General features: G+C 42.6%; 2 protein-coding genes across 2 annotated transcripts; both read right to left on the bottom strand.

Moving 5' to 3' along the window:
* Positions 1–574: 574 nt before the first annotated feature.
* Positions 575–14,780, bottom strand: LOC118301917 (stereocilin). The gene is made up of 29 exons (XM_035627605.2): positions 14,687–14,780; positions 13,473–14,594; positions 12,920–12,944; positions 12,246–12,828; positions 11,206–12,093; positions 10,994–11,056; positions 10,775–10,900; positions 9,974–10,140; positions 9,707–9,893; positions 9,245–9,360; positions 8,566–8,698; positions 8,248–8,430; positions 7,957–7,995; positions 7,701–7,877; positions 7,240–7,389; positions 6,332–6,390; positions 6,079–6,202; positions 5,855–5,937; positions 5,624–5,759; positions 4,824–5,026; positions 4,482–4,572; positions 4,200–4,371; positions 3,896–4,065; positions 3,291–3,446; positions 3,048–3,190; positions 2,532–2,680; positions 2,198–2,295; positions 1,015–1,162; positions 575–828 (listed from the first exon to the last, which is right to left on the bottom strand). The coding sequence occupies exons 1-29, from the start codon at positions 14,778–14,780 to the stop codon at positions 740–742; spliced, it is 5,874 nt and encodes a 1,957-aa protein (XP_035483498.2). The 3' UTR covers positions 575–739.
* A 2,369-nt stretch (positions 14,781–17,149) lies between these two features.
* On the bottom strand, positions 17,150–26,915 carry gas8 (growth arrest-specific 8). Its single transcript, XM_047331683.1, is given in 24 exon segments — positions 17,150–17,682; positions 17,770–17,835; positions 17,970–18,179; positions 18,326–18,406; positions 18,507–18,662; positions 18,942–19,147; positions 19,236–19,290; positions 19,373–19,573; positions 19,929–20,126; positions 20,460–20,549; positions 21,506–21,652; positions 22,990–23,047; positions 23,126–23,259; positions 23,261–23,284; positions 23,372–23,437; positions 23,572–23,781; positions 23,910–23,990; positions 24,091–24,246; positions 24,526–24,731; positions 24,820–24,874; positions 24,957–25,157; positions 25,731–25,928; positions 26,426–26,521; positions 26,778–26,915. Coding segments are annotated over 24 exon segments (3,033 nt in total). The 5' UTR covers positions 26,781–26,915; the 3' UTR covers positions 17,150–17,547.
* Positions 26,916–27,356: the final 441 nt, after the last annotated feature.

Genomic DNA, 27,356 nt, shown 5'->3' with positions numbered 1-27,356 from the left:
ATGTAATAGATACTCATCTATATGTTCTATATGAATGTTTAGGGTTTCAAACATATTGAAAATATCATATATCAGAGAAACAGGTCACCTTTCTGAAATTAAACTTGCAAACAACATTTAGGTCCAACAGGGAGGAAGAAGATTCCCATAGAGATCACAGAGCATGATGCTAGATGTTACTGAGTCAACACGTTATAAATAAATGGGAAAAAGATTTCAAAGGTCTTTTATCGATGCCAACAGCTGTAATTTAAAGGGAGATATTCAAATTTTGTCCTCCTTTGAGGAAACTCAAAGTGTTTTAATGTGGTTTATGGTTCCATTATTATTCGTCAAATATAGATTATAAAGCTCAGTGTTTGTCCACGGTGTATAGTTAATGCAATAGAATATCATTACTAGCCAGTTTGCTTGATCACAGGGTTGGGAATGGGCTGTAAATTTTGAAAAGCCAGTTCCTCGGTCGAATAAAAGTGAATCATGACATTGCCTGATTGCTGGAACAAAACAACATTATACATAGTACAGCTACATACAGTGATTTACATTCTTCCAGGCGAATAACTGAAATAAAAGTGAAGTATGTGCAGCAGAGCACAGGCAGATGAAACATAATCTAAAGGACCAGAGCACAGAAGGAACAGGACAGTTCAAAATATTTATTTGGTGTACAAATACGATGATAACAAATATGATGATACCAAGGAAGGTCATTGGACAATTAATTATTTTTAGCATTTTAAATTAGTGTCCACAACAGGAGGCACAGAGCCAGTGAGCAGAAAGCAGCACCGTCTGTGTTCAGGGCAGCTGGAGCCAAGTTTCTCCCTGTGGAGAGACACAGGAACAGAGCGTATATCATCACCTTATAAACACAAATATAAAGATCCTGGTTGGTTCATAATAAAAAGTGTACGTGCTCTCGATTACTCCTTCAAATGGATAAAATATCACTCAGTCCGTCTCTGAAGGAGAGTTCTGTTAAAAACGACGATTATATTTCTGAAGGCCCACCTCTCAGCTCCAACAGGGCGTCTCCTTCAAACCGAGCTAGCCCCACTGCGTGTCTCTGCTCAGTGTCCAGCTCGGTCCACTGCTCCTCGGTGACGGCCCACGCCTGCTCCGCACTCAGCCACGACAACTGAACGGCACTGAACACCACCTGACACACACACACATCCAAAACAAATACTAACTAACCCCACCAAGAAACTTTGAGGTGAGGGGAGGCACCCTCTGGTCACACAGATTAATAAGTGACAAGCTGAAAGGGGTATACTGTTGATATACTTCCTCTGAAATCAAGATAAAATATTCTTTGTGTCCATTAGCACATGTTCTTTGTCATTACTGATCAATTACTTGGGTCCACAATTCACTTAGACTTATATGATTTAGTTGCATAAGCTGCTTGCTCCAGAGACGTCCATGCGTTGTCTTTGAGCCTGCTATCCAAACAGTCCTTTTCATTATATTTTCTGAGATATTAAAATTCTCTGTTTCACTTCCAGAAATGCAGATCCTACGTTTGCTGTTGATTTATGATCTGAAGTTGTTGTCCAAGTGAGTTTCATTGATTGACTTTAATGAAGAATATTTTAAGTAATTTTTTGTGAATATTTTTGTTTTACTCCAAAAAGAGTATTTTTCAAATGTCCAATTTAGAGGGGATCAAATATGAGTAATATACATAAAGTATTGTAAACTAAATATGAAAAAATATATAACACCTTAAAGAATTTATTCAAATTTATTGTTAAGAAACAATATGTAAAATTCAGTAACATTATATGCAAATTCTAAAAAAGTGGCTCACATATTTTCTGGAAACAGATGCTAAAAGAAGAAAACTGAAATATCTCTTTGTGGTTGATATTAGCCTTTTTTCATAGTCGTGTTCAATCTGATTGTCCTTGAAAGTCATGACGGTTAGTGTGACCCTGCATGCACAATACAGGATCAATTTATCAAATGATATCTATGTTCTTCCTGATAAGACATATCAAAATAAAAAAAGAAAGACCTTTTATAAAGAAAAACATAATGTGTACTCTCTTTTACAGTTAAAACTATGGTTTTATGGAAGTATAATTAAAAAAAATTCCATTCATGCCACCTACACAGTAAACTTATCTGTCGACATCACTCTGATGATCAGCCTAAAGAAAATAACCATGAAATCCTGTGTGACACTCACTGCCATCTTCTCTGGTGACATCAGGGCGATGGCTTCAGGGGTGATTCCCTCCACTTGTTCTTGTACCAGAGCTGACAGCGCCATATCCTGCAGGCCGACTGGACAGATAGACAAACACTGCAGTTAAAGTTTCTTTTATCAAATCAAAGGAAACGTAAAAAAAAAAAAAGAGCTTCCCTTGTTTCACCCTCAGGGATATTTTTATTTGCACCTATCCATCCAAGAGCTGTCATTTCCTCCCCCCGCCCTCCTCACTCTTTGAAAAAACAATTTCAAAAGAAAAAGTTGACCACAGGAAAGTTTATACCTCCAGGGAAACTGTGTTGTATTGTACCTGCCAGTGTCCCAATTTCAGTGAAAACCTCGGGTCCCCATGCACTGACGGGCCCAAAGGCCTCCGGCCTGGACAAACGACTTGCCAACGCCTCCATCTGCTGTTCTGTGCACGGCAGGGACATCTCCCGCAAGAACAGGGCCGCCACACTGCAGTTTGAGGCAAATGATTCAGGACTTTATACTCCGCTGAGGAAATGCAAATGTTTTCAAGAGGTCTCTGCTGCTATGAAATGCACACCCCACATCTGTTAGCAGGTGAATGGGATGTCAATGGATGTCTCTAAAAATAGTCTGTGTCATTTGCTTGTTTGACGTATGTTGTTTGGAAATATGGATAATTTGGAGGTGTGTTCAATGTGGCTCACAATCATTTGACCTCTTCCAATCTCTATTGGTCGTCTAAGGTTGCTTTGAAAACCTAAAGGTGTGGGTGCCAGACCTTTTTCTTTTAAGTGTTGCATGTAAGGAGTATAAGGAGGAGTATAGATTATCGTACATTAAGTATTTGACTGACCTGAGGATGTACGGGGTCAGTCTCTTGATCTCTGAGGGATACAGACCACAGATCAGATGGCCAAATGTTGCCACATCAACAACTGTTAACTGCTCCACTTTCAGTTTGCGTCTCCGCATCACACCTAGAACCACTGCCCTCATCTGAAAAGTCAAATGGTAGCATTTACCGCAACGTATTCCAGGTGAGTTTCCATCCATTTGCTCCCACTTTAACATAAGAATGAAAGATTCAAAAGTTCACCTTTTTAGGGCTCCAGCCCGTCAGCGTCCCCAGATGTGCCAACACACCCGCCTCAGTGAGATCTGTGTCCTGCAGCTCCCTCTCTCCCATCTCAGTCACCATAAAGCCCAGAGACAGCACCTGATCCGCCCTCAGCTCTCTCACTGCACTGAAGGACTGGATTGAATCAAGAAGCAGAGCACGGGTCAACAATACATGATGGTGATATTAAAACACTGCCCATGTTGTTCCTGTCTCTCAGGAGCAGGAAACCATTGGCCAGGATACGACTGTCTGTTTTCTGCTCATCTTTATTTTTTTACCTTTAAAAAAAGTCAGGAATTCTCAGACACCAATGGTCAACTTTCAATTACATTTTTGGGGATGATGCATTTTTGCATAAGTGATTGGAACATTTTAACTGGGAAGGGGACAGGACTCCCACACAAAAAAATATCTTTCAAATCTGAAGGATAATACATTTTGTTCCTAACTGATCTGCATCACCCTTGTGAGAGAGCAAGATGTGTTCATAGTGTTTGTGTGGACGCCTTGAGAGTAAAAGTAACATCAAGCAAATGACAAAAAAGACTTCTGCCTTTGCCTGCAGTTTTTTTTTAACCGACCTGCTTTAGTTTCATCCAGAGTGAGCGGCGCTGCTCAGAGCTCAGTGAAGCATCCTGACCAAGAACTTCTACACACTGTTTCAGATCCTCCTGCGACATACGACTGAGTTGAGTGGATGTCCAGGCTGAAGGAAACGTCCCTCTGATATCTGCACAGCTCGGAACCGGCACTTCTCAAAGAGACATAGGTTGATTCAGTGCTATGCACAGTGATGAATGATTCACTAATAACAGTCAATTTTCCCGTAGATAAAATGGACAGTGGAACAACAACGCTAAGAGTTATGGGAAATCTTTACTGAACCTTTTGCCCTCCTGTTCCGTGCTTTGACGATCCCTCGGATGAGACTCTGCGTCTGCTCTTTCCGGCGATGCTGGTCCACACACCGAGTACTACAGACTCCACCCAACACACTGTTCTCCCAGCACCTTTGAGCCACCAGGACCTGTTCCACTGTGTCTTTATTCAACACGGTCTGCACAAGAGCAACACATGAGATTGCCAGGACACGTCTCAGGAAAACCAGTTAGAGTGCCGTGACCATAATCGCAGTGTTTACGTGAGATGATTCCTTTGGGTGCTTACCAGTGAGATGGCATCTATCTGCTTTGCTGAGAGAGAAAACACCAATCTGCCCAAATGTTCGACATCCCAAACTTGCCATTTGGAAGGATCCCTGGCAAACAAGTGCACATATCTTACTACTGCTGCTGTTTTAGATAACCTGTGTCTTATTTGAGAATTTCAGGCATTATATGTATTTCATACGACATACAAAATATTTTACTCTGCACTTCTCTAAAATAACAAGGTGCAGAAGGTATTTTGCTCATACATCCCAATCAAAATGTACAATATATATGAATTTGTACCGTTTGTCAATGTATTTTCACCATTGGTTTGATTTAGTGATTTGAGATATATTACCCAAGCAAGTCTTTCTGCGTGAGCAGGGAACTGATGTCTCTCAGAGCCTCTTTAGGAAGGCAGAAACTTCTCATCTCCTCCAGCCGCAGAGTCAGAGCTCCACTGTTCACCAGAGCCAGACTGTCCCGGTCCAAGAAAGGCAGTAAAGGCCCCAGGGCGTCCAGAGTGGTACCATCAATCTCCTCCTCAGCCTGAGAAGAGCCCTGCAGAGCATATGCAGTGGGCCTGGATTACAAGGATTTCACACTGATAGGACTTTACTGGTGTGAAAAGCTGTTGTGAGAACGAGGCACGCTATGGCCTGAGTCTCTCCATCTGTTTCTCTTCCAACATTTGGTGGATCAGGCTTCTCAAGCAAACACCCACACACATGGACACACACACACACACACACACACACACACATACACACACACACAGACACAAACACACACATGCACGCAAGCACGCACGCAGGCACGCAAGCACGCACGCACACACTCACACACATTCACACACAGAGTTTTGCCTCTTCATCCCATTCATTTGTTAATACAAATCAAATGCATGACTCACCATTACTGACCATTTAACTTAGTCCTGATTAATTAAACAGAAAAAGAAGAGTTCCGCGTTGCTTCAGATACTAATGGTTTCGGTTTATGACTTTAATACCCTAATATCTTGATAATGATTATAAATTGAATGCAGCAACTGGTTTGTGGTTATACATCTCTACCTGAAATGTATTATGTCAACTCCTGCACATCACATGAAGATATGCAGTGAATGCAGTATTTGTGTAGTTCATGTTGTTTTACCAGCTCAGCTTTGGCCTTCTCAGCTAAATTCATCTGCTTGTAATGAGGCATTCTGAGGAAATCAGCAAAGTTTGCATTGATGTTGTCCAGAATGGCTTTGAAGGAGGCATTCGAGAGATTCTCGATCATCGTCACTCTGGAGAAGAACAGAGCAGAGATGTAAATGTCCTGGCCTTTGGATAAACTGTGACACATTGATCTGATGGCTCCATGTACAATAAGGACGCTTACGGTAATGTTGCAGCAAACCCAGGGTTCAAAACAGTGAGGTCGAGTTCAGGATGTTTCCTCATTTCCTCTACAATACATTTCCTCTGGTAACACGGCAAAAAAACACATCTGAACGTGTTAGTATCATACATAATCTTAATTCTTTTGTGGCATTGTTCATTTTATGCATGTGTTTTAATAAATCAGTGTGTATCAGACATTGTGATTAAGTGTTTGCTCTTCACCAGGGCAGGTCTCCTGCCTCCAGGCAGCTCACTAACAAACTGAAGCAGCTCTGCAAAATCTGTATCGTTGGTCCAAAGCCTCAGAAAGTTACAGCTCATGCCACCGGCGATTTGACCCAGAGACCTAAAAGTGAAAGGGAGGTTATTGTTTTTTGAGCGGGTATTTGACCTGACAATGACTGTGACTTTGAAAAAATATGTATTGATTAATCGTAGGCATGGATATTTTTGATGCATTATCGGTTCAACTTACCTCACTGACTTGAAGGTAATGTTTTCAAAGTCATAGGCTTTTTTAAACAGAAACTGAGCCTGTACAAACAGAGAAAAGGAGTCATAGTCAGCATTTTGATCATGTTTTACCTTGAAAATAATTACATAATAATCAAAGAACCTAAATCAACCTATAGTTACTCAATGTACTGTAGAACTTGTACAGTAGCTACAGTAGAATTTAACACGAAGGTGAACATGAAGTTTGCCACTTCAATGATCTTGAAGGATGACAGCGGGGGCTTCAAAATTCTAGTTTCATAAAAAAGCAGTTAATATCCTCCTATACTGAAAAGCTATCATGTGGAATGTGGAATAAATGTGTATGGAATAAAACACTGGATAGTATATGACTGTCTATATGCAGTCAGTTTCAGGTTGACCTCAAAATCTCTTTGACAACTGCCAGATTTATTGATCAGGAGACACAAATAAACGTCTGCAATCTATTGAAATTGAAAAGTTTAGGCTTAATATGCAGTGTCACAGTATATTTCAGTGTCACTGCTAAGTGAAAAGGATTATCTTTATTGATCTGACTCAGGTCTTATTAGACTGAGTACAGGTGTTGAAAGCAGGCTAACACACACACACACTTGGCCGTGACAAAATCCCTTTAAGGTAGCCATTATTAATTTATGCTACACCCCTCCACACCATTGAACTACATCCAAACTAATTAGCCTGATGGCGGCTGATGTCTATGGAGTATTAATATTCTGAAAGGCTCATGTGAAGCATATCAAATGAGTTGCAGATTAAAGGGCACAGAGGCTGAAGCTGTTAACATTTTCTCCTTTAGTCAGAGAGCTGGAAACCTATTGTGGTCAGACCAGTACACTGTTTGAGAGCGCACAAAGGAAGATTAAAGTAAAATGTGCACCTGACCTGCTGTGGCGACCAGTGAACGTCTCGGTACAGGCTTATGTGTCTCGGGACTGTTTCTCCATCCGTGGCCTCCATCAGCTTCCTCAGAGGTACAAATGGGAGAAGGCAGTTTACTTGCTGTGTGAAGTTCAGCAGGTCTCGGTGTAAAGCCTGTAAAAGTACAACCACACAAAAAATAAACACTGTAAATTTAAAGCTGGAAGCCTTTGAAGGCAAACACTCGTGTGATTCAGATGAACACTATGATAGTGCCACAGGTTAATGTCACTGAGGCCACAGTTTTTGTTTCTTCCTTTGATATTTTCTAATAAGTTTTAAGATTCTCACACAAAACTGTCAAAACCTTTCCACCTCCACCCTGTCTTTCACTCAACATGTGACAACATAGGAGTTGGATCAAATCACTGAAGGATTAAAAGATAAGAGATGTGAAAAGTGATGTACATTAGAAAGTAGGTTACCTCCTGAATTGCACTGTACAGCATGGCCCTATGGCCCGGCTTGAGCTCGGTCAACAGCGTTCTCCAGCACTGACAGTGGGCAGTTTGACTGATCTCAGGCCACTGGAGGTTTCTGAGCACAGCAGGGGAGAGACCAGAGAGCAACGGCTTCAGTCTGCACAGTCTCTCCATGGTGAGCTGTCGGGGGAGAGGGACACAGGTGAGCATGCAGTTGTTTGAAATAAAGCGGAGGTATTTTTTGAAAATGTCTGCTTACGTTGGTGTCCTCTGAAATCTTGGATAACAGTTGAAAGGCCTGAAGAGAGCATTAAAACAAACTCCTAAGTTTGCATATAAAACCCATGCTTTGATACAGTTGCAGTGTTTCAGGTAAATCTCACGTTTCATTAGTGTTTATTACACCTGAAGCCTATGGCAGGAAGAAGACAAATGAAACTGTATTTATATCTAATACCACAAAATGGTGAAGAAGATTCTAAATTTTTTTCTAAGATGAGAATGAGAAGAAGCAACATAGGCAAAGATGATAAATAAATTCCATGCTGACCTGTGCTGGGGAATATTTGTGTATTCCTGGTTGTGAGAGGACTTCCAGGAGCTGTTGTGAGGGGAGAGACAGCAGGAAAGAAGCTCCGAGTTGGGGTAGAAGACCACTGAGAGCAGACAACTCTTGAGGAGACATGCTGCTGACATTCAGGGCCTGAAGTGCTGGTATCAGCCAAGAGGACAACTGTCCATGAGACACACACACACACACACACACACACACACAGAAATAGAACAGTAGTTGACAAGTGGTTTAAAGAAGATGTTCTGTAGTGTTGTGTGTATACAGTAGATGTCAGTAAAAATATGGGGCACTCACTCGACCGCTGGCACAGACGAACCCCTTGGACATGCACTGAGCCAGCTGCTGCCAGAGAGCAGAGGACACAGCAGAGTCCTGAACGTACGAACCCAGGACCGCTGGATCCAGGTAACATGCAAGGACTCCTAACCTACAAGACACATGAGCCCTTCACTCATCAAACGACATCACACATATTCTTTGTCACTGCAGCCTGCAAATAAAACAATAATAATCCATAAAACAATGATTAAAAACAACACATAGTATATAGTTAAAAGGATTATTAGATCTAGTTCCGTACCTGGCAAAGCACCATACATTACTACCTAAACAAAAGTCTGAACTCTGAGTGTCATGTCTACAGGACTTTGGGGTTCCACTTTCTCAATACTTGTTCTTACTCGTCCTCTTTTAGTTTAATGGCGAGGGGCATCTTGCATTTAAGGTGCACTACCGCCACCCACCATGACATACCATACTTTCCTTCCTCAACTTCCTTCCTTCTACAGTTTTTCTCTATTAGTTGTACACTTCTGACAAAGACGGATAACATGCTCTGCTTCTTACACCCTCACAGAGCCCTGACAGGTGCTTTCTTACTATAAGTGCATTGATTTATTTAACTTGTACTGTACTAAATCTGGTCATGAATCCATAATCCAATTCCTTTTTCAACACCATTGAAGACTCTCACCTCAGTATTTGCTCACTGGTCAGATTCTTCTTCTTGCTGAAGAGGGTGCGGAGCACATGGCGCCCCCTTACGCCATCCAGACTGCCGTTGCCCAGCAACTCAACTAGAGGAGCAAGCTAAAAGAGACAACAGATTAAATATTGAAAGAAGAAAGTCTAGTGTCAAGTGTAGGTAAGGTGATGGTTTGATGTTTGATGATGGTGGTGGAGAGCAATTGTCGCCATAGTCTCAAGTAAGAGTTAAACTTGTTGAGATATGGTGACTGTGAAGTCAATAGCATAGCTTTTAAATTGTTTTATACCCATAAAATCATTCAATGGAATGATATTATATGAAATATGGAATGAAATTATAAAAAATTTGTTTTTTCCTTTTAATTTGTCATCTGTACATTTAACCCATACCAACGTCTGATGAAAAGATACAGCAGTTATGTAAAGAGTCTGTGAAATGGCCTCTAACCTGTTGTGATGTCAGTAGCTGAAAATGACTGACTGGGAGGTAAGGCAGGAGTGGGAGGATGGAACTGAGAAAGTACGGTGGCCACGAAGGGACGTCACCCACCACACTCGACTGCAGGAGTCGCTTTACGAAGGCCTTTTTCTGCAGTGACTTCATCCCTGAGCTGTGGTCACGAATGGCCGTCAATCTATGGATCAACACAGAGGCTCGTTGGCATTGTCACAGGAAGATATGTCTAACTAAACGTTACTTGGCTCAGTAACTCACACAGTGTCGTTGATAATCAGGGAGGCGGGGAAGCTCATAATGTCAGAGACAGACATGAAAGGGATGAACTGAGACAGGTCTACGAACAGCTCCGGGGTCACTCGGGGGAACTTGTGGATGAAGGCTGCGGTCATTGTTTCCATGGCCTGCAGCTCTTTTTGAGAGGCCTGACCGAGAAAACAAAGGAGCAGGACCGTCATTTTGACTCTGACATACAAATTTAATAGATACAGCACAGGATAGTGAAATACAATAGAACTGTGTGCTGCAAAAAAGGAGGAATTTCAAGAAAGTAAAAAAAGTCTTGTTTCTGGGAAATGAGTGTTATTTTTTGACGAGGGACTGTTTTTGCAGTGAACTGTACTGTACATTGTAAAAAGGGATGAGGGCTTTTCATGCCTCCATAAAAACATCACATTCTGTGATGATTATGCTCTTCTGCCCTATTTCCTGCCACCATATGTGTGGCCTGTCCCTTTTTGTGTTAGTGTGTGCGGCAGGCTGTGGGTATATGGCGATATGGCCACTTTCACGTCCTGTACTTTGATGTTCAGTTACTCTGCTATGTTTCAGTCTTTGTGTGTGACCGTTCTGACTATAGCCAAAGAAGAAGTCAATTGGAGCTCTTGCTTGCCCTGGAATCTGGAACCTGCTCCTTGAAGTTACCTGTTCATGTTCAAGTTTCACAATACTTACCATTGAAACTTTGTTTGTGCCCGACCTTGTGTTCTGCACATCGATTCCATCCCCTTGTGTAAAACTCAACACATTCATAGTCTTGTTAGGAGTTTAAAAACAAACCTGGCTGGTTTCAACTTGTAGCTCCTCCCAACTTTGGTGCATATGGGAGAGAAATCTCTTCACAGCATCTTTTTCGGCAGACATCACAAGAGTGCGAATGCTGTCTCTTGGCATCTGGAGGTACTCCTGGCAAGAAAAAGTAATTAAACTAAATATTAAGCTCAGTGAGCTGATCTGTTGTGAAATGATAAATGTGCAAGGAGTTGCACAGGCAAATACCTGCAGCAGCACCCTGAGAGCGGATGAGTTGTCGTCCCACCGGATGAGGTCCCACAAGACAGGCTGTTGTGACAACAGAATGTTATTCACCCTTTGCTCTGTGTGTGTGTGTGTGTGTGTGTGTGTGTGTGTGTGTGTGTGTGTGTGTGTGTGTGTGTGTGTGTGTGTGTGTGTGTGTGTGCGTGCGTGCGTGCGTGTGTCGGCCATCTTACACTGAAGCAGCTCAGCAGGTCCTCTTTCAGAGTGGTGTTCTGCTCGCGGCGCAGGAAGACTCCCACAGTGCGGAGGACGCTCGTTGAGGCTTCTGGTCGCAGCGCAGTCCAGGATGTGTTGTCAAGGAGACTGGAGAGGAGGATGGCCTGACCCAACCCTTTTCTTGCCTCCCCTTCCCCTTCATCAAGCCCCGAGGAGAGACCCACCATGAAGTCCAACACTCGCAAAACGTATCCCAGCGCCACTAAAAACCCCTCACGCTCACCTCCCTCGACCTCACACACACTCAGCTTGTGAAAGATGTCAACCAGCAGTGGGGCTGGGTCCACACACAGCTGCGATGTGTCAAACTCATATGGCGCTGGGAGCATGTCAAAAAACCTCTGCAAGAAGCACTTCCTGCCCTCGAGTTCTGCTTCAAGGTCAGCACAGAAATCGTCAAACTGAGGCACAGATCTTAGCAGCTGGTTGTACAGTGAGGTGTTCAGACACATGTACTCTCTCAACCCAGGTGTCTGCCCGCAGAGCTCCAGGAGGGTGGTGTTGGTGAAGCGATGCGCAGCCCACTCCCTGTATTGACAGCTCTCCTCGATGGCATCAGCATGGGAGAGGTTGAGTACTTTGGAGCAGTATGCTGCAGCCCAGCTGGCGTCTGGCAAGGATGGCTGCGAGTCAGGGGACTCTCTGTCGCACAAAGCTGCAATCAGGACGGAGTTGTTCGGCAGGAAGCAGTGTCTGAAAGCCTGGGCACTGAGCGACCTGCTGCCCAACTGAGCCAGACAGCTCTCATCGAGTTCAGGACTTCCTATTGCCCCACCGGACAGCTGTACACACAGCTCGTCTATGCTTGTTTGGTTGAAAAAATGGTAGTCCTTAGTCACTGCAGCCTGCGAAAAAAGAAATGGGAATACGTTAACATCCCGTGAAAAAAGAATTGTGAATAAAAAAAACAAGCAACGCACATTTACACCTTGCCATCTCACGGACAATTATGAAAAATTTCCCATAAAACCCACTAATCAAATTAGTGATCCGTTACCTGATGTGCTTTCTGCAGCCAGAATGAGGAATTGGCACACACAGTGTTGTTGAATTCATGGGCGAAGAACTCGCTGCAGACATGGACCCAGAGGAAGTCGTCCTCTGCAGCAGACAGGTACCACGCTGCATCGGAGCAGGTGGCATGCAGGTCGAGCCCCATCTGAGCCACTGCAGGATCAATTGCCCCGTTCTCCCCGTCAAACAGTTTACAGTAGAGGAACACAGTAAAGTTGGAGACCCCTGTCAGGCCCGGGATGGATTCATTACACGCTGCCTCCAGGATTTCTGTTGAGGTGGGGTACTCTGTCTCTTTCCTCTGCTCACTGCTCATCTCTCTTGCGTTCCCTGTTTTTGACTGGTTGACCTGGGAGTGGCGAGGCGCAGTGGAGAGTTCATGAAGGCGGTTGTGTTTGGATACTGTTCGTGAAGAAGGGGCTGTTTTAGGAGAAGAGTGTATTTGTTGTGATCTTAGTCCATCTCCTTCAGCGGATGGGCATGACAGGAATGGGAGTGAGCTTGGGAGGCCCTGGGATCGAACGCCTAAAGCCTGGGTGTTCCATGTCACGTTATGCCTTATCCCCCTGCATATGCACGGAGAGATGGTAGAAATGTAATTTTTTTGGTCATACATGTGAAACAAATGAAACATATTTTTATATATATATATCTTACCATAGGATCAGCTGTCTCAGGTCACCTTCAAAAAAACAAATAAAAGCAAATATTAACTGAAAATCAAAGTGAATGAGTGGTGGAAAAAGCCACTGGGAGATTCTGCAGTGCACAACGAGTCCTGATGTAACAGTGCAGCTCAGCAAACAAAGCCCAAGATATAATGTTACTGACATCAATGAGAGGATAAAGAGATTAGCCGAGCTAACAACAGATGCTTTCAGTGACCAGGATGATTATAAAGATTTTAAAGCAGTGTGAGTCACTGTCACATTGTTCCCTGTTTCTTTCAACTTATGAGCCTCTCCAAAAGGGGTTTGTTAAATTTAAGTAAACACAAATCTAAATAGCTTTAATATTTTTGAATTAATTGTGTTTCTCATAAGTACCATCTAAAATAAAGCATTCAGAGGTGAGTGTTTTGTGAAATCTCTCTTAATCACCAAACGATTGTATGACAATGCACATTTTTGACTCCGCTTTTTGTCTCATGTAAGTTAACGCTTCTTATTGTGCAAACAGCCTCCTAAGTCCAACTGTCCCACAAACTCACCGACTGAGCACCGGCTCTGAGCGCTGGGCTGTGGCACATCCACCAAGGTGCTGACATCATCAAGCAGTGCCATGGTAACTCGTGACACTTTCCTCCTCAGATTACCATACACAGAACTACCCACCCTGTGCAGGAGGCCCCTCCTCAGCCCATCCAAACCCTGCACAAGAGCTACGTTCTGGCCTCCTCGCTCTCCTCCACCTGAACGTGATAACGCCTGCAGCAGGAAACTCTGCATAGAGTCTGGGTCTTCCTCTGTAGCCCTCTTGTCTTCTGTAGATACGTTCCCAGACAACCCGTCCTGCCTCATGGCCTCAGGAGGCATGCTGAAGGGCTTCAAACGTCCAAATGCACCGGAGCCCTTGTTGTGTTCTGCTTCCCCTCCTGCTGGGTGTAGACTGACCACAGGCTTCCAGTTGCGGGTTTCTAAGAAACGCAGCACCTGCTGAAGCCAACTGACGCTGAAGGCACAGTCATTGCGACCCTTTAGAGCACAAATGAAGCCCTGCAGGCCGGCACTGGCCTGGCCGTACGTCCCACTGACCAGAGCTTGTAGTGCAGCTTCCAGCACGGCGCTCACTGTTCTCCAGTTCTGAGATAAGAAAGCCAGGAGAGGCCTGTGGGGCTGACGCTCTGAGAGAGAGAGGAGACTTTGCAGCAGCCCCAGGAGCCAGTCCCAGTGAGGACTACCCCTCAGGGACAAAAACCAGTCCTGCAGTTTGACGCTGGGTCGCGGTGGCACCTGGCCGTTCCACTGGTTCAGCGCAGTGCTCCCTTCCGACTGGAGCAAGAAATGCAGCACCTTCTCCCACAGCTGCTGCTCGTCTGGCTCCGCCGGTGCCTCCTCCAGCTCAGCGCCCATCTCTTGGAGGTACAGGGAGATGTTGTAGAGAAAGCCAGAGAGCCGGTGTCTGTCAATTGACTTGTTTAGTGAAGGCAGAGTCTTGCTGGGAAGAAGCCCAAGCGATTTTAGTCTCCCCATGATATTCCTCACCCAAGGGTGCACAGACTGATCCTTATTTGTTTCTGGAGTAGCTCTCTGAGGATTCCAGCCGCCTCCTTTACTCCATTTTGAAATAATTTCCTGAAGAATGGCGTCTCTTTGGTCGTCTTTACCACCTCCTGAAAGAGTACAGTCACAGACAGCTTGAGCCAGCATCGTGCAATAAGCAAATCATACAGATATTGTATGTATGCTTTGGTGAAACACTCACCTGTCTTCTCAGGGGATCCTTGTCCCAGTAAAACAGCACAAACTATGATGCAGGTGAATCTAAGAGTGGCCATCCCTGCCCCTTTCTCCGCCATCTTCATCTCATGCCAACGTGCGTAGTGACACAGTGGTGTCACATCTTTCTGTATGACTTGCTTTTCCTATTGATTTCACAAAATCCTGTTTTTTTAAATGGATGGTGGCATTTTTTGTGGGATGGACTAAGGGAGTAAAGTATCTTAGCGGAGAAGGGACATTAAAGCTTAATGACCACATAACCTTACCAGTCTCACTGCATGGTTACAAAACAAGTATCAGTAATTAACTAATAAAGCTGATGAGACTGTGAACAATCAAAGGCAGGTGAAAAAGAGAATCCAAAGAAAAGCAATGAATGATTTGTTCACAATCAAATACACAGTTCTGATTCTTATAGACATTCAAGTAAGATTGAAACACATTTTTTTAATACATTCTCAACATCAGTAATCGCTCAAAATATTGATCATTTTAGGAAAACTCACCAACTGCTACAATCCATTCATGTTTCTAAGCATCTCTTAAGTGGCTGTTAGGATCTCGGACGTATCGGTGTCAACACACTCAGAGCTGACCTCCTTCTGCGTGGCCCTCTCTGTTTCACCATCGCTCTGACTTTCTCTACCTTTCACTCTCCTCCTGCACCCCCTCCCACCTCTGTCCTCTATCTTTGCTGCTCTTGAAGCTGTTTGCTTTTTGGTCTCTGGGGTCTCTAGATTGCCGCCTGGCTTCGTGTTTCATCCTACTGTATGTTTGACAAATATATTAATGACATAAGAAAATGGATAGTGGAATGTCTTCTCTTATATTTGGGAATGCAATATATATTGTTTTTGTTTATGTTTTTGTATTTCAGATCTTCATTTTTGGACCCTCGTGACACTAAAGGAAGGTCACAGCCCTCAGTTGGGTGCTACAAGGTAAACATCTGGATCATGTTAATCACACCCATGATATCTATCCCATTCTCTAACTGTCCAGTGTCTCCCACTGACTAATTTTCTTTTGAGCTGTCCCTCAGCTGGGAATCGTCTTGTGACTGGGCTTGTTGGGGGTGTAGTGTCACTGACGGTGCCTGGCCAGCAGGACTGTGCAGCCTGTCAGTGTTTAGACACATTCATCCATCGGTCAGGCAGACTTACAATTGAGCCCTGTGCAAGGGCAAAGCAGCAAGCTCCCCAGAGTCAGACAACTGTCTGCCGGCCCTGAAACCCAAGACGGCTGCGTGAAAGGACCCCCCCTCCCTCCACCTGCTTTAGCTGTGTGATACTACAGCCTGCACAGGGACAATAACTTCCTCCTGTATTATTGATACCGCAGGGAACAGCAATCACTCAGTGCAGCAGGGCTCGATTCACCACTGGAATATTCAATGAGAAACTGGATCCACCCCATATGTTCCTCTTCTCTCTGGCGATGAGTCATGGCGATGAGGAAATCAGCTGATGAAACTAGCTGTTCAGATTGGAATACTTGGCTTGGGTCCAAATTTTGTCCCCATCTTCCAAAAGAAAAATTGCAAGAGACCTGTTCTTTTAAATCTGATGAATTCATTAAAACTTCAGCTGACTGGAGATCTTTTTTATTTGGCAACATTGGCCAGGGGCATCGTGTTTTCAGGTTGTCCATCCACTTGGCATCCCATGGATGCCTCCAGGAAATTCCTTAAAATTTAAGATGAACATTCACTTGGACTCGGACTGCACGGTGGTGTAGTGGTTAGCACCTTCGCCTCACAGCAAGAAGGTTCTGGGTTCGAATCCCAGTTCAACCAGGGCCTTTCTGTGTGGAGTTTGCATGTTCTCCCCGTGTATGCGTGGGTTCTCTCCGGGTTCTCCGGCTTCCTCCCACACTCCAAAGACATGCAGAATGGGGTTAGGTTCATTGGAGACTCTAAATTGACCGTAGGTGTGAATGTGAGAGTGAATGATTGTCCGTATCTGTATGTGGCCCTGCGATAGGCTGGCGACCTGTCCAGGGTGAACCCCGCCTCTCGCCCAATGTTAGCTGGGATTGGCTCCAGCGACCCCCCGCGACCCTTAAATGGATAAAGCGGTAGACGATGAATGAATGAATGATTCACTTGGACTCAAAGATGAACTGATTAGATTTTGGTGCTAAAATGTCAATTAAGGTCGATATGATGTCACTAAACATGTTGGCAAGAATAAATGTGAAAATCATGAATGAAAAAAGAATTTGATAAAAAAATTAAGTGGTGACAATTTATATTAAAAAGAAAAAATGAAATGAAATTTAGCTTTCTTAGTGTCCAGATTGGAATGATAAAGGACAATAACTTTTAAACAAACTGCTGTATTGTGCACTTGTAACAACAATCACTTCGTTATACAAATGGCCTAAACAGAACTGAAGCATTGCAAAAGGAAAAATGTTTAGTCGATCAAATCATTAAAATACCTTGTCATATTAGAGGCCTATTGTTTATTGGGCAGCAAAAGCACTTTGTCTTGATTTCTTATTTATTTTACTCAAGAACACATGGTCAAACAGAATGTCCCATTGTGCTTCCAAAAAAAAGTGTGAAGAAACAAAAAAAGACAAAAGTGGATTTAACAGGTAAGAACAGAGGGCATACCATTTGTCGAATGAAACGTAAAAAACACAACACTACTTGCTTTAACACAGAGTAAAGTCTGAATATGTGTAAAAGACATTGATGACGTCACAGAGTATGAACAAAGTATTTTGCAGCAATAAGTTAAAGTAGTAACTGGGTTAATATTGGATTTCAGGGCTCGGATTCGCTACTTCTCATCTGCGAGAGTGAATAAACATGAGCTCGCTGATTGTTCTGGTTTCTCACTGAAAGGAAAAGTCAAGATCCAAGACATGTTGTGGAATTCCATCATGAATGCTCTCTAGGGGCTTTGCACGAAGCTCCTCCACTTTGACACCAAGAGACCTTCATAGGGTCAGGAGTAAATCCTTATGCACCTGTTGTTTCATAAAAGCATAAATATCACTACAAACATTGATCAACCATCATCAGTAGTCAAACTAATACATAAATAAACCACTTACCTTGGAAATCTGAGCTTTTTTATACTGCAAGACCTTGATTGAATTATTACTGGAGTCGAGATTTTCCTACAAGTGAAAAATACTTGTAAACACACGTTTCTGTCATGTACAAAGAACATGCACACGATAAATCATATCAGCAAACAAGAATAGCAATGTCTGCAGGCGAGGAAGTCTGGAGGGAGACAATACAACAGTACCTGAATTTTGTTTGCGACCTCAGCAAGGGCTGTTTGGTCCATGTTGGTGGCAGAAAGCACAGAGTGGAGCTGAGCGTGTGTCTTCTCCAGGACATCTGTCAGGGCTGTCAGCTTCGTGTCCAGCTGCACGCTCTTCAGACCGGCTTTATGCTGCACCTTCTCAATACTCTCCGAGTATGTTTTGTACAGCTCGTCCCTTTCCAGCTGAAGCTGTGTGAGACACACACACACACACACACACACACACACAGCAAATAGTCGTAAGTACACAAAGCATTACGCTCACATCCACGGTGCACATGAATCAAGCTTATATTTGAGCAAATGACACTGTGCAAATAAATCTTAACTTGTACCTTGTTGAATTTCTCTTTCAGTGCCTCATAATCCTGTCTCATATCATTTGGCTTCTTTTCTCTGAGCTTTTCACTGACGTCCTGTCATGAAAAGGGACACAAATTATCCTTGTGCCTGTCTACAGCACGCCACATGTCAGTTGTGCACAAGTGGGAATTCACGAGCATCAACACAAACAACCTTTTTCTTAACGTTGTTTTTCAATTTTTTCTCGATTCCAGTAATTTCCTCCTCGACTTTTAAGAGAAGCTCAGCAAGGCGTTTGTTGTCAGGCAAAACAGTGATGACGTCCTTTTCCTTCTCCTGCTGTTTCGTCTTCATTTCTTTCATTTGTGTCTGAGAAAGTCCAAAAAAACATATGAGATTAAAAGAAAATAAATTAAAATAATAAATGAATCCACAGCAGTGCTGCAACAATAACGAGAATTTCAAATATATAGAATACTAGATACCAAATTTATTATCAGTCAAGACAAGCCATTTAAAGCATTTGCACCATTTAAGATTTTAAAAAAGCATCAACAGAGAAATCAATGATGAAAATAATCACGAGTTGCAAGCCCAAACTAAACATTGCACATTTCTTAGTTTTTATTCTGATAGAGGATTTTATACCTTGAGTGAATCACTGACGTCCAGAACCTGATGCATCATGCGGTTAACAAGCTCATTAGCGTCTCTCAAAGCTTTGTCGTGGTCTTCTGTAAGACCAGCGATGTGGCTGTTCCACTGATCTTCTCTCTCACTGGTCTCATTTTTCCTCAGGTTTTCCAGCTCTTGTGGCAGTAACGTCATCTTTTTCTCATACGTGGCCTCAGTTTCTATTCAAACAGAAAGTATGGCTCCCATTCAGTTCTTGACAGCACCAGGTGTTGAATTCAACTCCAAAACCAAATGTGGTTATTTTACCTGCGAGTTTCTTCTCCAAGCTGATTCTTGCTTTAGTCATTTCTTCATCATGTTTCTGTTGAGATACTGTATTTGAATCATTGGTGCTAATATATCAAGTTTTTAAAAACAAAATAGACTTGGCGTGTATCACAAACCAGTTCAAGCTCCTTGACAAGGTTTTCATTGCTGATCTGCTGCGTGTCTACCTTGATGGCCCTCATTTCCTCATGAAGCTTAGTCTCTAATTGTTTTTGCTCTTTGTGTCGCTCCTCAGTCGAGACTAAACCATCTGCTTCCAACTCACACATCGTGTTCTGGTGTTCACACAGGAGGTGCTTCATCTTCTGCTTATACACCTGGTAGGGAGGGGGAAGTCAAATGTGGGTTTTATAAAATGAAGTCTGCTTCGACCAACTACTTGTTGCCGCAGTGGGTAACAGGATGTGTCATCACAAATCTCCTGGGTCCCATGATGAGCATCACAATTCGGTAGCTCTGTTTTAACATTTATTTAAGCCGCCTTTAAATCCTACTGTCACACAAGCAAGGAGCAGATATACAGCAGCTGTGATGTCACATTTCACCAGGGAAAAGCTCATGAAGGGATCAGTGTATCTCCATAACGACAGCTTTTCATGAAAAACACCTTATTTTATGCAGATAACAATATGTTTGTGCCACTATCTGCAGTATCTGCGTATTCTCCTCTACCTTTATCTCCACCTGGCGGCGCCACTCGTCCTCCTCTATGTCCTTGTATAGGTTTTCCCTTCCGGCCCTGACCTCCTGCAGCTGTCTCTCTGTTGTCTCCCAGAAGGATTGGATCCTGTTACTCTCCAGTTGAAAGTAGTTTCTGTCCTTCTTCTCTCTTTCCAGCTCCTTTTCGAGGGACGCCATTTGTTCTTCAAGCTGAAATATACAGAAATATATTTTTACTGTGGCCAAATCTCAGACAGACAAAGTTCATTTTCAGTTGCTTTTGATTCCATCCATTACAGGTGTAGAGAGTTATTGTTCACAAAGGTAAATACTGACACCATCGTATGTAATGTCATCTGTAGCTTTGGAGGTGAGTCTTGACAAAAAAAAGAAAGAAATCAATAGTCTCTGCTGCACAGATTCTGTTGTACTTCCCCGGCTCTATCAAAGTGCAACGCTGTGTTGGTGAGATACACTTTAAAAGTACAGATCACTTTGAGCATCAACCTTTTCATTCCTGAGGTAAAACGTGCCAGTTCTCACCTGCTCCCTGGACATCTCCTCCTCGATGGGTTCATCTGTGGGCTTACTTTCCTTTGCAGGCTTTTTACTCGAGCCTTTGTTTTTAGGAGGCTGGACAGAAGTCAACGTAACAGAAGAATGGTTGAATTGCTTCCCTATAGTAACCAAGCGATATCTCTTGAACAGTGTGGCAGAGAAGTTCATCTAACACAGCCGAACTTTAGCTGCTAGGGAGCTGCTCTTCAATACATCATTTTTACATCAAAATCTAGGGATTTTTTGTGCTTTCACACAATGTTACCACGGACGCAAACAGACTTTATTGCTGCATTATACCAACATTTTGTAGGCAGTAAATATCTATTAGTTCAGTCAGGACCACTTTAGTCAAAATGAATTCATTTCAATAATCGCAGTTAGTTATAATTGGCGGTATTGGCTCTGCTCTGGGACCTCCCTGCCCTTCCACGGGTATATGTGGAAAGTCGAGATAGGGACGTCTTCCTACCATTCCATGAGCCTTCATAGAATGTGAGGCAGGGAGGGCAGCACAGAACAGAACAGAGCAGGCTTCAATGACAACACATGACATTGATTAAGTAAGATACAGTAAGAAAAGGAGGTGCTGGGGTGAAGGCCGGTTGCGAGCTGGAGTGCAGTAAAGCATAAAAGCATGCAACATGAGCTTTGCCGTCAACTGACGTGGGCTGGCATCGAGATCTCTACTGTCGGCTGATGAGCTGCATAGTGGCAGAGCTTGACTTCGTGGCCTGCCTGAACTAACGCCATGCTCGATTTGTCACCTGATCCTCAATACTCATAATAACAATATGTTTTAAAGGCCTTAATCATAACTCCATTGCTCCAGTGCTTGTGTCTGACTAAGCCATGCAGCATTATGCCAGGTAATGTAAATATAACTGTCTTTCTACTATAAACTTAATTATTACGTCTGATCCATTGAATAACGTCCTTCTTATGAGCTATTTCAATCCGAAAAGTGTGTATCAGAAAACCAAATCTGTTTCCTCTGCCATCTCTGGAAAGTTGGTCAAATTCTCCCTCACCATTTTGCCTAAGAGCGAGCGTTCCTCAAGAAGTTGCCCTCGTCTTTCTGGGTGGTTGTCTCGGTCCGGTTTTGTATTTTCAAATGTGGTCAAGTAACTCAGTGTCTCGCCTCTTCGTCCTCTATAATTCAAATGGGATTCTGACAAGATTCACTACTTGTTACATGCGATGAGATCACATCACAGGAGTGTGTGCGCGCCTTTGATCCGTTGACCATTTCATCAACGGGGATGACATCACCATTGCATCATAATGGAATGTTTAGATTTTTTTTTCTATTTTACAACTGCGCTAAATTCTAGTCGCCCCCCCCCCCACACACACACACACAAATAAGCAGACACACAAACTAAAGCAATTCACAGAAAAACACCTGTGCTTTTAATTTTGTACCTCATTAACTGAAATATTTATTTTTAACGATCCCTAGCATTTCTGTGTTTAGTAACTTCAAATGAAAACTGGACATTTCTGACGGCTTCTCCATACTAAAGCTGGTTTGAAATACTTTTTTCATATTAGTGGCTTATTGTTAATGAAGCAGCAATAGCACTTTGTCTTTACCTCTTATTTGTCTTTTATTCAATTAGACTAATAAAGCACATCAATAATACGTCACACATGATCAACCAGGATGTCCCATTGAGCTTTACAAAATAAGTATGAAGAAACTAAAAAAGACTAAAGTGGATTTAACAGGTAAGAACAGAGGGTATAACATCTGTTGTATGAAACGTGGCTAAAAAAACAAAAAATGTTTTAACACAGAGTAAAGTTTGAATCTGTGTCAAAGACATCAATGACTTTACAGAGTGTAAACTAATTATTTTGCAGCAATGATTTAAAGCACTGGTACTGGGTAAACAGAAGTACGCAGGGATCCCTGGCTATAGTTAGGTTGAGGTATGGGTCAGGTTAAGTATCATAAGATGAAACTTCACTCCCCAAGAATCTACTCCGAATCAGCCAATCCGCTGATGCCGAGGAGGTTTGGTGTTTGGACCGTCGACAAACCAGACTTCAAACCTTCATGCTGTGAGGTGGCAGTGCTCTTCATCTCTCTCAATGTGTCGACTGATTAACGAGCAGGCCTAGGCCCAGTAGTCTAGGTGGTCAGGAGGCTCATAAATCAATACCGCATTATGAACGTCAGTGTTATTTCACAAATTCCAGTTGGAAATTCAAAAAGCTGAGTTAGAAGTATTGATATCCTGGTCACGTTTTCATGCATCTATCTGTTTAGAGTCCTTTTTGGTTATTAAAACAGCGGCACATTACTTATTATAGCTACAACAACACAAAATTAAGTTATTTAAATATGTTCTAGAGATGAGCAGCATGATTTGCATTTGTTCTAATGCATTGATGACAAGGGATATAATAATTAACCTAAAATGCATAAACAGGGAAATTACAGTCTTTTTACATAATTAACAGTAAACTGGTAACCCTGAAAACTTCAAACCTTGTTTTCTAAACTTACCTGCTTCTGTAGTTTCTTATCTCTGCCTCCGGAGGGCAGCGTGTTATTGAACATCAACCTTTTACCAAAAGAGATCGGAATTTGATAAGATTCAAAGAAAGTTTTTTGCTGTGTCTGGTTCAGTCTTTGGATTCACTTCTTCTCATCTGTGAGAGTGAATAAACATGAGCTCACTGATTGTTCTCGTTTCTCATTTAAGGGAAAAGTCAAGATCCAAAACATGTTCTGGACTTCCTCTGTGACATCAAGAGCCCGTTGCTTTGCTTCATAGGGTCAGGAGTAAATCCTTATGCACCTGTTGTTTCATAAAAGCATAAATATCACTACAAACATTGATCAACCATCATCAGTAGTCAAACTAATACATAAATAAACCACTTACCTTGGAAATCTGAGCTTTTTTATACTGCAAGACCTTGATTGAATTATTACTGGAGTCGAGATTTTCCTACAAGTGAAAAATACTTGTAAACACACGTTTCTGTCATGTACAAAGAACATGCACACGATAAATCATATCAGCAAACAAGAATAGCAATGTCTGCAGGCGAGGAAGTCTGGAGGGAGACAATACAACAGTACCTGAATTTTGTTTGCGACCTCAGCAAGGGCTGTTTGGTCCATGTTGGTGGCAGAAAGCACAGAGTGGAGCTGAGCGTGTGTCTTCTCCAGGACATCTGTCAGGGCTGTCAGCTTCGTGTCCAGCTGCACGCTCTTCAGACCGGCTTTATGCTGCACCTTCTCAATACTCTCCGAGTATGTTTTGTACAGCTCGTCCCTTTCCAGCTGAAGCTGTGTGAGACACACACACACAGCAAATAGTCGTAAGTACACAAAGCATTACGCTCACATCCACGGTGCACATGAATCAAGCTTATATTTGAGCAAATGACACTGTGCAAATAAATCTTAACTTGTACCTTGTTGAATTTCTCTTTCAGTGCCTCATAATCCTGTCTCATATCATTTGGCTTCTTTTCTCTGAGCTTTTCACTGACGTCCTGTCATGAAAAGGGACACAAATTATCCTTGTGCCTGTCTACAGCACGCCACATGTCAGTTGTGCACAAGTGGGAATTCACGAGCATCAACACAAACAACCTTTTTCTTAACGTTGTTTTTCAATTTTTTCTCGATTCCAGTAATTTCCTCCTCGACTTTTAAGAGAAGCTCAGCAAGGCGTTTGTTGTCAGGCAAAACAGTGATGACGTCCTTTTCCTTCTCCTGCTGTTTCGTCTTCATTTCTTTCATTTGTGTCTGAGAAAGGCCAAAAAAACATATGAGATTAAAAGAAAATAGATTAAAATAATAAATGAATCCACAGCAGTGCTGCAACAATAACGAGAATTTCAAATATATAGAATACTAGATACCAAATTGATTATCAGTCAAGACAAGCCATTTAAAGCATTTGCACCATTTAAGATTTTAAAAAAGTATCAACAGAGAAATCAATGATGAAAATAATCACGAGTTGCAAGCCCAAACTAAACATTGTACATTTCTTAGTTTTTATTCTGATAGAGGATTTTATACCTTGAGTGAATCACTGACGTCCAGAACCTGATGCATCATGCGGTTAACAAGCTCATTAGCGTCTCTCAAAGCTTTGTCGTGGTCTTCTGTAAGACCAGCGATGTGGCTGTTCCACTGATCTTCTCTCTCACTGGTCTCATTTTTCCTCAGGTTTTCCAGCTCTTGTGGCAGTAACGTCATCTTTTTCTCATACCTGGCCTCAGTTTCTATTCAAACAGAAAGTATGGCTCCCATTCAGTTCTTGACAGCACCAGGTGTTGAATTCAACTCCAAAACCAAATGTGGTTATTTTACCTGCGAGTTTCTTCTCCAAGCTGATTCTTGCTTTAGTCATTTCTTCATCATGTTTCTGTTGAGATACTGTATTTGAATCATTGGTGCTAATATATCAAGTTTTTAAAAACAAAATAGACTTGGCGTGTATCACAAACCAGTTCAAGCTCCTTGACAAGGTTTTCATTGCTGATCTGCTGCGTGTCTACCTTGATGGCCCTCATTTCCTCACGAAGCTTAGTCTCTGATTGTTTTTGCTCTTTGTGTCGCTCCTCAGTCGAGACTAAACCATCTGCTTCCAACTCACAGATCGTGTTCTGGTGTTCACACAGGAGGTGCTTCATCTTCTGCTTATACACCTGGTAGGGAGGGGGAAGTCAAATGTGGGTTATATAAAATGAAGTCTGCTTCAACCAACTACTTGTTGCTGCAGTGGGTAACAGGATGTGTCATCACAAATCTACTGGGTCTGTAATGGGAAGTTGATGGAGAACGTGGATGTCTTAGCAGAAGTATTCTTGTATTTTGGGCATAGACATTCTTTCAGTATTCCTTCACATATGTGGAAAATGTGTGGAAAGTTGCTAGGAATGTACAGTTTGTATTGTGAGGTTTAACTTACAAAATAAATATTATCATGATTCCCATTAGAATCTGTGACAAAACAACATAAACAGAACAGTGAAAGGTATTGCTGGATACCGTTATTTACACTTTAATTGTTGGTGTAGTGATTTCATAATACATATTTTTTTTAAGTGATTGATGAAACGTGGAGTGCTAGAAACTAGTAATGTAATTCAATCACACGATTCTTCAAAGAGCCTTCTGGATTAAAACACAATTTGGGAGAATCCAGTCCCTGATATTGGGAGCAGTTTGATGGTGTATAGCTACGCCTACAGCTCCTGTATCGGTGTATTCCCCTTTACCTTTATCTCTACTTGGTGGCGCCACTCGTCCTCCTCTATGTCCGAGTATAGGTTTTTCCTTTGGGCCTGAAGCTCCTGCAGCTGTCTCTCTGTGTTCTCCCAGAACGAGTGCATCCTGTCCCTCTCCAGTTGAAAGTAGTTTCTCTCCTCCCTCTCTCTATCCAGCTCCTCTCGGAGGGACACAATGTGTTCTTCAAGCTGAAATATACAGAAATATATATATTTTACTGTGGCCAAAGACAGATAAAGTAGGGTTATTGTTCACAAAGGCAAATATTGACACCATCATACATAATGTCTTGTTCTATAGCTTTGGAGTTGAGTCTTGACAAATCGACGTTGGAGTCGTCTTGGACATGGGTTTTACATTGAAATGGTCTTTTTATATATTTATATCATGTTTATTATTACTCACTACATAGATCGCTATATTTTTGTTATTATTGCCGAGACCTGAGTACTGTATTTCGTCCCATGAGCAGAATGACAATAAATAAACTTGAACATTGAAAAATCGACACATTTGTAACAAAAACAAATGCACTTTAAACAGATTGGTTGGACCTTGGCAGGCAGTCTGGCAGGAAGGGGAACCTTCCACTGGCAGTGTTCGGTGTCCTTCGTGAGAACCACCACAGTATAAATGAATAGGCAGGACAGATTCTGTGGGCGTGGCCTGGCTCCTGGTGTCTCACCTGCTCCTTGGACATCTCCTCCTTGGTGAGTCCATCGATCAGAGTGGGCGTCTTCACCTTCGCGGGCTGTTTGCTCGAGCCTTTGTTTTTGGGAGGCTGGGGAAAGAAGTCAACATTTGACGACAGAAGAGTGGTGCAGTTGCTTCCTCGTAGTGACCGAGCGACATTTCTTTCACATGTGAGGCAGAGAAGTTCACCTAACACAACCGGAAGTTGGCTGCTGGGTATCAGACGCTGCTGGAGTCATCTAATTATAATAATAATAATAATGTATTTGATTTATAAAGCGTTTTTCATGCACCCAAAGCATCTCACTGTTGTTGTGAATTCACTTGAACGACGCTCTACTTACCATCGTAATACACAGCTCAAATGATAACGAAGAGACGGGCACCGTCTGGAGACTACGACGTACTTTCAAATGTGCTCGAATAGACAACACTCGTCTGTGTCTGTTGCCATGGCAGCAAAGGTCGCTGGGGGAGTGCGTTCACGTTCTCCTCGGAAGGTGCGATTTACCGACTTCTGTGTTTTCGTGTGCGTTGTCTGCTGTCTTTCTTCCGCCGTGTTTCTCTGTATGACGTCTGAAACTCTGCAACACGTGTATCAGTTATTATTGCCGAGTGCCGACTTTCCGAGTTGTCGTTCCGATGTGAGGTGGCGTTCAAGGGAATTTTCCCAGTAGGGATTACATTTTTCCGATTATGCCGACACCACTTGAATGCACCACGTGAACATTCACTCAAATACTGTACAATTATTAAGGTTACTTGTATAGTTCTGTTTTGTTACTATATATATATATATATATATATATATACATATATATATTGTACTGTATTTGAAGGCTATAGTTACTTTACATCCAACACTGCTCCCTGTTCAGAGTATTCAGCATCTATTAGCATAACATAAACATTTAAGAAAGGGT

This window comes from Scophthalmus maximus, chromosome 4 (assembly GCF_022379125.1).
Source record: "Scophthalmus maximus strain ysfricsl-2021 chromosome 4, ASM2237912v1, whole genome shotgun sequence".
Lineage (NCBI taxonomy): Eukaryota > Metazoa > Chordata > Actinopteri > Pleuronectiformes > Scophthalmidae > Scophthalmus > Scophthalmus maximus.
Note: the sequence above shows the minus strand (reverse complement) of the source record. Positions and strands in the feature narration are given on the sequence as shown.

Coding starts and splice junctions, on each gene's coding strand:
- LOC118301917 (XM_035627605.2), bottom strand. CDS start 14,780: ATGGCGGAGAAAGGGGCAGGGATGGCCACTCTTAGATTCACCTGCATC. Junction 8,431..8,565: donor TCGTCTGTGCCAGCGGTCGA/GTGAGTGCCCCA, acceptor TCTCATGGACAG/TTGTCCTCTTGGCTGATACC. Junction 2,296..2,531: donor TGAAATTGGGACACTGGCAG/GTACAATACAAC, acceptor CTATCTGTCCAG/TCGGCCTGCAGGATATGGCG.